This window comes from Lygodium microphyllum, chromosome 9 (genome assembly GCF_053477565.2).
Source record: "Lygodium microphyllum isolate KBCC chromosome 9, Lygodium_microphyllum_v1.1.10, whole genome shotgun sequence".
NCBI lineage: Eukaryota > Viridiplantae > Streptophyta > Polypodiopsida > Schizaeales > Lygodiaceae > Lygodium > Lygodium microphyllum.
The window spans coordinates 143,536,989-143,545,822 of NC_141143.1; the positions used below are offsets into that span (position 1 = coordinate 143,536,989).

At 42.9% G+C, this 8,834-nt stretch overlaps 2 protein-coding genes across 2 annotated transcripts; both read right to left on the reverse strand.

Moving 5' to 3' along the window:
• Positions 1 to 983: 983 nt before the first annotated feature.
• LOC148031670 (AP2-like ethylene-responsive transcription factor PLT2) lies at positions 984 to 3,829 on the reverse strand. The gene is made up of 6 exons (XM_087685252.1): positions 3,691 to 3,829; positions 3,455 to 3,543; positions 3,205 to 3,278; positions 3,010 to 3,060; positions 2,828 to 2,904; positions 984 to 2,496 (listed from the first exon to the last, which is right to left on the reverse strand). The coding sequence occupies exons 1-6, from the start codon at positions 3,803 to 3,805 to the stop codon at positions 1,637 to 1,639; spliced, it is 1,266 nt and encodes a 421-aa protein (XP_087541378.1). The 5' UTR covers positions 3,806 to 3,829; the 3' UTR covers positions 984 to 1,636.
• On the reverse strand, positions 3,817 to 7,256 carry LOC148031671 (uncharacterized). The gene is made up of 3 exons (XM_087685250.1): positions 6,255 to 7,256; positions 4,470 to 5,568; positions 3,817 to 3,941 (listed from the first exon to the last, which is right to left on the reverse strand). Exons 1-3 carry the CDS (start codon positions 6,610 to 6,612, stop codon positions 3,851 to 3,853), a joined length of 1,548 nt encoding a protein of 515 aa, XP_087541376.1. The 5' UTR covers positions 6,613 to 7,256; the 3' UTR covers positions 3,817 to 3,850.
• Between the last annotated feature and the right edge of the window lie 1,578 nt (positions 7,257 to 8,834).

Genomic DNA, 8,834 nt, shown 5'->3' on the forward strand with positions numbered 1-8,834 from the left:
AATTGCAAAAGATTGGCCCATAGGATAAGCTTTATCACTTATTAATAACATGGTGTGTAATATTTCAGTACTTTTTTCCCCATATCGATGTATGTACGAAATGGCAGGCCTTATATTGGTAAACTGATGCTTATCACTTGGCAGTAAGTACAACTTTCTAGATGCAAGCGAGTGCAGGCTCCCTCGCTAAGAAACTTGGGAATCGTCCAACTTGATCTACACGGCGAGTCTATCTCTGCGACACCTTATCTGAGGGTTCCTAAATAGCTATACAACCCTAATGCCAATTATACACGTTCAAAAAAGTTCTCTACGCTGGAGGAATCTCCCCGGCTAATTGGTGCCAAGTTGCATTAAGGACAGTAGACTTCGCAGCTTGATCTACATAATTATTGATATGTAGTGGAAATTAATAAGGTGACAACGGTCGCGGGGCCGGAACAAGGGCAGACGCATCACGTAATTGGAGGAGTATCGTCCATCAACGACCATGCATGACGAAACGAGAAAAGAGAGCAGTGAGGATGGCCGAATGATCAGGCTATATGTATGTATATATAATGACGGGGGGGGGGGGGGCGGGTAATGGTAAATTATCGTGTACGAAAGGATCGGATTAGGAATTGCGAAATATGGGTCACGCTTCTGCATTAGGACGTAGAAAACGATTTTTACATTTTTGCATGGCTATTAAACCGACGTCGGCGTCAACTAAATTTAACGCTTGCGAATAACACGACTTAATAAATATGATTTCTGACCATCATCAACCCTTTGCACAGATTTATCGACGTGGCACACTCTCTCCCTCTCTCGCTCTCTCTTTCATCAAACATATACTATCACATACGCACTTAAACTGACGAAACTTGTAAGACCGACCTTGATATCTACTAAACACTTCAGACCGACAGAAAGAGAAAATCTTAATTGATGGAGTTTAGGCTTACCCACATATACAGAAAAATCATTGGCACATCAGCTGGTGGCAAAAAATGTACCCATTCGAAATGATATGGTTTTACTTACAAAATTCCACAGCTCCTGTGGAGATCATATTGTTACCTGAATTGGGTTTTAGAGCGTGCTGCTTGCTCGCTCTAGCTCCAATATATCACATTGATAAGTTAATCTTAGATTAGTCATTTCTTGCTTGACATGATGACGTTGAATGATCAGCTTACATACAGGTTCCCTGTGATCTATGGCAGCTAGCTAGCTTACTTACATGGATCTGCATGATGAGCTTTTAGTAGTTGAAAGAGAAGCCTGGTCCTGATTCCTAGTATACTATATTAGTGGGTGGGCTGGCACAAAAAATTGATTAGCTTTTTGTTAGTTTTTTTTGTTCTGGTTTCATGATCCATGGATCATCATTTCATCCTCTAGCCTCCGTTAAACAGAAGAGGCTCAAAATTGAAAATGTACAGTTCTCTGGCAAATGCATGGTTGAGGCAAGAATGTCACGGTACTACTAGTTCTCTCTCTGAGCATCCTTCGCTTCTTCAAACTTGACCATGCCTCATGCCTCTAGATTTCTTGGAAGCTGGCGCCCAGCCCTCGCTTGGTCCTGTAACTTTGAAGTGATTCTCTGGTTGTGTTTTTACAAGACCCTCAGCTTCCATGTTCGTGATCCTTAACTTTCATTCCATGCTGCAAAGATTGGAACTGCGAGATTAGGTCTGGCAGACAATCCAGGAGCAGGAACCATCCAGTTGCCAAACCCTTCGTTCCCAAAACCATTAGATTTGGCCAGTCCATTTGCAGAGGCTTGATGCTGTAAATAGAAGAGATTCTTAGCAAAACTATCAGCTCCTTGCATGAGATTATCATATCCAGATCCTTTTGATCCATGATCGTGATCAGCCTCATTTTGAGGCATCCTTTGTGTATCACAGAGACCAGGATTGTGAGAGAGTGCTGTCGAGTTGCCCAAAAGAAGCCCACTACTGGTCAGATTGGCAAATATTCCATTTTGGCATCCGTTGCCATTCATTTGCATTGCTTGAGTGTCCTGCAAACCCATCAGATTGTGCATTTGCAGCTGGCCAGGAACTAGAGATAAGCTGTTTTGCATAAACTTTTGCTGAGCAGACTGCAAGGGGAAGTCATGTTGCTCTGTCTTCATATCATCTTGATCTGGTTTACCCCATAAGAGCCTGGGCTGGAATGCTTGATGATGAATGCTGGGTGGCTGCTGAGTATACCCCAGAAGCTGCCACTCATGGCCACCCCTCCCAGCTGCAAGGGCATTGCCATAGGCCGCCGCAAGCTCTGTTTGCAGGCTGAGGCTCTCATCATCATGCCGACGGATATCAACGCTAAGCTCATTTGAGTCCTCCTTGATGCGCTTTGCTAATGCACTGATAGGGAGATGGTTGCTTGAGCAAATCTTAGCAATGTCATATCTGCTCATGTCAAAATTTGTCACTGCATTCACACCTCGGAACTTTATGGCTGCAATGTCATAAGCCTCAGCAGCCTCTTCTTGTGTGCCTGGAGATATACCATGCAGTAAATGAGCACTAAATCCTTAGGACTTTCATGCTGTTTTCAGTAATCTAGAAAAAAAGCATGCTGATCTCTTGTCAAGGTACTGATCCCATCCTGACGTGTGTTCACTAGAAATAAGGTCGTAATTGTAGGTCGAAATCATGAATATTAAGATGAGATAGTAGTCTAGTAGATACAGTGCATTTTCAGACCACTCAATCATTAGTTTCAATTCATTGTCACCTTTATCGATAGTCATACATGAGATTGCATGCATTAGAGTTGATAAATCTCGTAGAGGCAGGGTGGGAAATTTTAGAGCATTTAAACTTACTGAAAGTGCCAAGATATAAATCCTTGTTTCCTGCAACTCTTCCAATACGGGCTTGCCAGCGACCGTGCTGATGATGCCTGTAAGAAAATGAATCGCTTGAGCAATCAATTTTGGCAATCCTGGTTACACATGCCAGTAATATCAATTGCGAACTAAACATGAAAGAAGTGCTGTTAACATACCTTGTAACTCCTCTATATTTTGATGCACCTCTTGAGAAGCCACTACTATTTCTGCAGCAATGAAAAGATACGAGGGCAGAAGTAAAAAATTTAAGTTGGCAGTAATAAGAGACCCCTAAACATTACTACAATAGATTGCAAGCTATTAGTCAGGTCCTCTTATGGGCTAGATTCATTATCTGCTTATAGACTTGCCTTCTTAAGGATGCCACAAACTCCTGCCTTGTCATGTTTTTCATTTCTTCGAGCTCCTTCTCATAATCTGTGAGCTGTGGCAACAAATCACTCTTCCAGTTTTAGACAAATTAAGACAAAATATGCATTCATTCTTTCTACTTGCGCTTAATAATGTACATTTCCCACAATTTAAACCTTATAAAAATGCAAAATCAAGGGCTTATAATTATAACATCAATTCAGCTCGGACATCAATTTAGTGCCTTACCGGAAAGTTGATAGTTGTAGTGGGTCCCCAGTATTTGAGGGCAGCAAGATCATATGCTCTAGCAGCTTTCTCTTCTTTGTCGTATCCTCCTGATGGTATTAACAAAAGAACTGGGTCAGACTAATGTTCTGAATTATTGCAAAAAGATTGCTTCAAACGAGATCATTCACGATTTTCAAGCGAATGAGCTAATCAAAGATCCTGTTTCAATAGATAAATTATTTGGATTAACATACCCAAATACACTGATGCGTTGATCCAGCAGGCCGTCCATAGACACGTCGATCCATGTTCCGCAGAGATCAAAGTGTCAGTACGCTCATAACGGGGAATGACTCTAGACCATGTCATGTATAGTTGAGTTTCTCATGTGAAACAGCAGGCAATAATCAGAAGTTAATTACCTTGCCTCCCTTTTCTTGTTTGACCTTCTCTCCTGCAGCTGTTGTCCCACAGGTGAGCTTCATACCGTCCAGTCCAACGATGCCTGTTGATAATGGTAGGATGAGAATCCGATGCGACTTCCAATTCTTATCACGATTCGTGACTAGCAATCATTGATCCTTTAACAGTGCAGACTAAGTACATATGGCAGACTTACCATCTTCAAACGAGTTTCTCTCAAAACTAGTATATGCATTTCTTAGTTCTTCATTTATAAAATATGATTGAAATCTTATGTTGACTAATAAGATCACCTTGTGCAGCTGATTTGCACAAAAGTAGATACTTCTTGGCATGAATAGCAGCTTTGAAACCGTGTTCAGGCTTTAAGGACACGAAAGATTGAGAGCATGGAGACTTGGTGGAACATAAAAATCCGAACCAGGAATGGTGAAGTAATGGATTGTTGGAGGATGGAAAGTTTCAGATTAGTGCACATTATCAGAATCATAACATGTGGTTGGGCTCATTGGACTTCTGTGACCAACGTGGTGCATCTTTAGTTAAATTGGGAACGGGAGAGTGTTGCTAGGAAGATGAGAGGATTTGCTTTCAAATCCAACTTACTTACTTTGTTACTCCACGGTAGATCGAGGTCCGTTGTCCAAATGTGTCGATGGACTTTCTTGATGTAGATTCTACAGGAACAATGGCTTTCTCTGGGCTTGCTCTTTTAAGATCATTACAACTAGAGCTCTCACCATTCATATTCATTCCTGTAGGTGCAGGTTGGGTGGATACAAGAGCAGATGGGGATGCTGATTGGGCACTGCTTGGTGTCATTGACAAGGACAAAGACTGGTAATGTGCCAAGGATCCACTGTTTGGATCCTTCACACAGCTGCTCTCAGAAGGAGTGTTAATAAGGTTGTGGTTGTTGTCTTGATTATTGCTTGAAGGTTCCTGAGATTTGAGCCACGTCTTCATCATCGATAGACCGAGTAAATTGTGACCATTGGCAGTCAATCCAGCATGATTAAGCTGCAGATCACTTGCCAAACCTTGATTAAGCTGCAAATTGCAAGCATTGTTCTGAACACCTCCTCCAAAGCCTTGACTGAGGCCATTATTTAGTCCTTGGTTTAGCTGCAAGTTGCACTGATGATCAGAACCGAGGAAGATGTACTCATTCCCCATTTGGTCATAGCTTTGATCTAGTGTGCTGGCTGCAGTAGGTGCCTGCAAAGGGTGGCAAGCTAGGGCTTGTTGAAGCCCTAGACTAGGGTCTTCTAATTCTGCATGTTTTGATAGCAGATCTGAGTCGGACATACCGAAGGCTTGGAGAGAGCCTTGAAACTCCCTGTACGAGGAGGCTTTGCTGTGAGTGTTAGCTGAGAAGAGCATGCTTTTGAATGAGTTGGCTTCCTTGTCACAGTAAGAAGAGGGGCTATTGGTGCCATTGCTATAGCAGATGGTGTCTAGCTGATTTGAAGGGTCTGAATCTCGTGCGGTTGTGGTAGAGGAAGAAAAGTGACCACCCAGAGATGTGCCTCCCAAGAAATCCTCGAGCTTAGGGACAGCCTCCCTTTCCGCCTTAATGGCTTGGGCCATCTCATACTGCAGGCTTCCGTTATGGTGGTGATGGTAATGATCTCCGTTCATGAAATTCTGTTGGTGTTCCATGCTTCCTTCCATGGCCTGAGAATGCTCCATGTTCTTGAGTCCCCAATCTACAATAAGCAGCAGGAAGCACTAAAATTAGGAGAAGAAACGACCAGAGAATGGAAGAGAAAAAGAAAAAGTAGACCAGAGTCTTATAGAGACAAAGACAACATCACAAAATGTACTAATGCCGGGTACTCATTAATGAGTTAGCCTTCAGTCATAAATTGCGATTAATGGAAAAAAGTGCTTGTGAGGCTCGAGTACACTACCCTTTGATGCCTAGGAAAAGAGTTTCTCAAAGGGTGGGATCTTTTCGCTTGTCAACCGAGGTCACTGTTACAGCTGCTAGATAGCCTAGCTAGCTAGCTAGTACATACGATGTCCAGCAGGTGTACCAAAGTAATTTCTGAAACCCTAATCTGCTAGATATTCTCATGTCCTGAAGCATGATATTGCATGCCTGCTCTTATCCCAGCAGAAAGTCACGATCAAGCAATTTAGGATCTGCAACATGGCTAGGATAAAATTCTTGGCCTAATTTCTCTCTTAGCTGGGATCGTAGTCAGGTAGGTGAACATACAGCTAGAACAAGTACTTTCTCCTGCAGAAACGCAACCCTAAAAGTATCAATGTAGCAGGAGAATCGTAGAGCCGTAGTTAACCTAATACGAGTATGATTCATTATAGCTTGGGTTTGCAGTGATCTGTGATCGTTGGTGGCTCAAAGCATCAGAGTGAATATTGTTAGTACCTGACGCTGAGTGGCTTCTGTTGAAAGCCTCCATAATGCAGAGGGAGCCGTCTGATCTAAGCCCCATGTGCATGGAGGGAGGGGTGGCGTCCGAGGAGAGGGCTTCAAAGCACTCGCTGCCGCTGGTGCAGGTGGTGGCGGTGGTGGTGGCGGCTGCAGCAGCAGCAGCACCACTAATGTTGTTGCCGTTGAAGTTGGCTGCTGTGGCGTGGGCTATGGCCGCCATGGTATTGTTGCTGCCTTCATGGGTGGTCTGGCTAATGTTATTCTCTTGCACACTGCTCTCCACTGCACTCATGGAGAGCTGCTCATGGGGCGTCAGGGAGAACGCTAGCCAGTTGGTAACTGCAGAACCCATGATAAAACAAGCGACAATGATTTAGTAGCACTGTCCGAAGAGCTAGCCTGATGTGTATGAGAGAGTGAGAGTACTGAATGACGCGTTAAGAGAGAGACAAGCTCCGAGGTGGAGAAGGAGAAGAGTGGAGTGGAGTAAGCAATAAAAGAGGAGATGGAATAGTAATAAAAGAGATGATCAGGTTGAAGTGTCTAAGCAAAGACCGAGAAAAAGGCCTGTTGACTGTCTCCAAAGCTTCTACTACCGCTACTACTTAGTACCAAGGGCGTGAAGGCTCAGAATAGCTGCTGCTGCTTATACCAAAAAGATGGAGGGGGGAGGCCTTGGGTTTTGTAAGCAAATGAGAAAACACGAGAGCTAGATGTAGTTTACTAGGGCGCTGTTGCAGCTACAGAAAGATGTTGGGCGGGGGGATGGCCTATGCAGCACCAGGATTCATGCGTTCAAAACTAGGCATCCTTTTGGGACAGAATGCGGAAAGCCGATCAATATGCGGTAATTCTAGAACATCATTAGGGAGGCCATTCGATCTATGGGAATGGTGATCATATGAGGCAGCTATGGGAGGGATTCAAGGAACACCTTATAAGCCACATGTGAGAGAGAGAACTGAGAGAGAGAGACACAGAGAGAGAGAGTGTGTGTGTGTGCGCGCGCGCCCGCGCGCGAGAGAGACCCGAGATTTTCCTCTTCTGCGTTTTCGCTTTGCCAAAGCTGCTACATGGGTGGCATGCACGCATCCATGCATGGGATGATGGTTCGGAAGGGCGCGCGCGTGAGACAGACCCGAGATTTTCCTCTTCTGCGTTTTCGCTTTGCCAAAGCTGCTATATGGGTGGCATGCACGCATCCATGCATGGGATGATGGTTCGGAAAATTACATAGATCCCCCCCGCCGAATGTTTGCGCAAGTGTCAATTTGGATTGGCAGCCAGCTGCCCCTCACAGTAGACATAATAGCGACAGATACATGCATACATCACAATACATAATACCGTAACTAAATAAATAAATTTATGAATAAATAATCCTCCTCTTTAAACTTTAGACTTTTGCTGGTTTCTTCTACCTCGTGCGCTGTGCCTGGGTGCGAGCGTGCGTGAGTACGTGGGCTAGATAGATATATGAGAGAGAGAGAGAGAGAGAGAGAGAGAGAGAGAGAGAGAGAGGCATTTCTAGATTTGTATACCTAGAAGGCTAGATACACGAATTTTTAGCCCGTGCGCGCTAAATAAGTCTGCGAGGCAACCCCTTTAGGATATGAGAAAACTGCTTCTTAGGATAGCTTTTAGATTCTAAACATCTTTTCTCTCAATGTTAAATGCAGTATTTGTTTCAGGAAATAGGATATTTTGTCAATTAGGTTATAGCATAGTGGTTTGGGTGTGGGCCAAGTTATTAGCGTACATGAGTTCAAACCCTACCCTCTACATTGGCTGTGATATAACAAAATATCTCTTTGCATCAAAGAAATTGGATATTCACAACATCTTGAACATAGTGAAGTAAAACCTTTTAATAAAAATAAAGTATTGCTCACAAAGATTTACCCAAGAGTATCTTCAAGGGCCTTACCAAAGAACTTGTGCATTGGTGCACATCTTTTAGCTCCTTTTAGCAATGATTATAGCCTCATGACATCTATTAGAAGTCTCTCCGGGTACAAGCAAACCGTCTATCCTTTAAAAGTATTTTGTGTTTATGAAATTTCCAATGTGCTTCATGTCTATAGCACATACTAGTTTTGGATTAAGCTCATTGAGATCTGACCATCAAAGCTCACTTTGCTAATATTATCCAAGGTTTCAATGCACGCATCTAGTTTTAAAGCATGCAAAACTGCAACTATATTATTTAGTAAGTTATGTCTATATCTTATCTTACTCATGGGATCAAAACAACTTATTAAAATATCTCTACATATACCAAGTCAAGACAGTTTACCAATTAGGCTACTCAAATTTCAAAGAGATTTGTTCTTCCTGGCTAAGGCCTAAAAAACTTTGAGCTTTTGAATAGACTTTAGAGCCTCTTATGTTACTACCATTCTTAGTCCTTCCTAATAGGAGATCATTCTTTTTTGTCCAAATTTTATCTAATAAACAAAGCTTTGATCACAGCCCCAAGACCATTTTGAATTCCTAGCATAATGATGCAATCCAACAAAATCTAACATTTTCTTCATCTTTTGCCCAAATTCAATTCACATGTTGTTAGTCGAC

Bases quoted from the DNA above. Each gene is read 5' to 3' on its own strand.
- LOC148031670 (XM_087685252.1), bottom strand. From the start codon at position 3,805: ATGACATGGTCTAGAGTCATTCCCCGTTATGAGCGTACTGACACTTTG. The intron at 3,544-3,690 runs GTATGTTAATCC...TAATACCATCAG, and splicing joins CAACGCATCAGTGTATTTGG to GAGGATACGACAAAGAAGAG. The intron at 3,061-3,204 runs GCAAGTCTATAA...TCATTGCTGCAG, and splicing joins TTTGTGGCATCCTTAAGAAG to AAATAGTAGTGGCTTCTCAA.
- LOC148031671 (XM_087685250.1), bottom strand. From the start codon at position 6,612: ATGGGTTCTGCAGTTACCAACTGGCTAGCGTTCTCCCTGACGCCCCAT. The intron at 5,569-6,254 runs GTACTAACAATA...TGCTTATTGTAG, and splicing joins CAGAAGCCACTCAGCGTCAG to ATTGGGGACTCAAGAACATG. The intron at 3,942-4,469 runs GTAAGTAAGTTG...CATTATCAACAG, and splicing joins ATCTACCGTGGAGTAACAAA to GCATCGTTGGACTGGACGGT.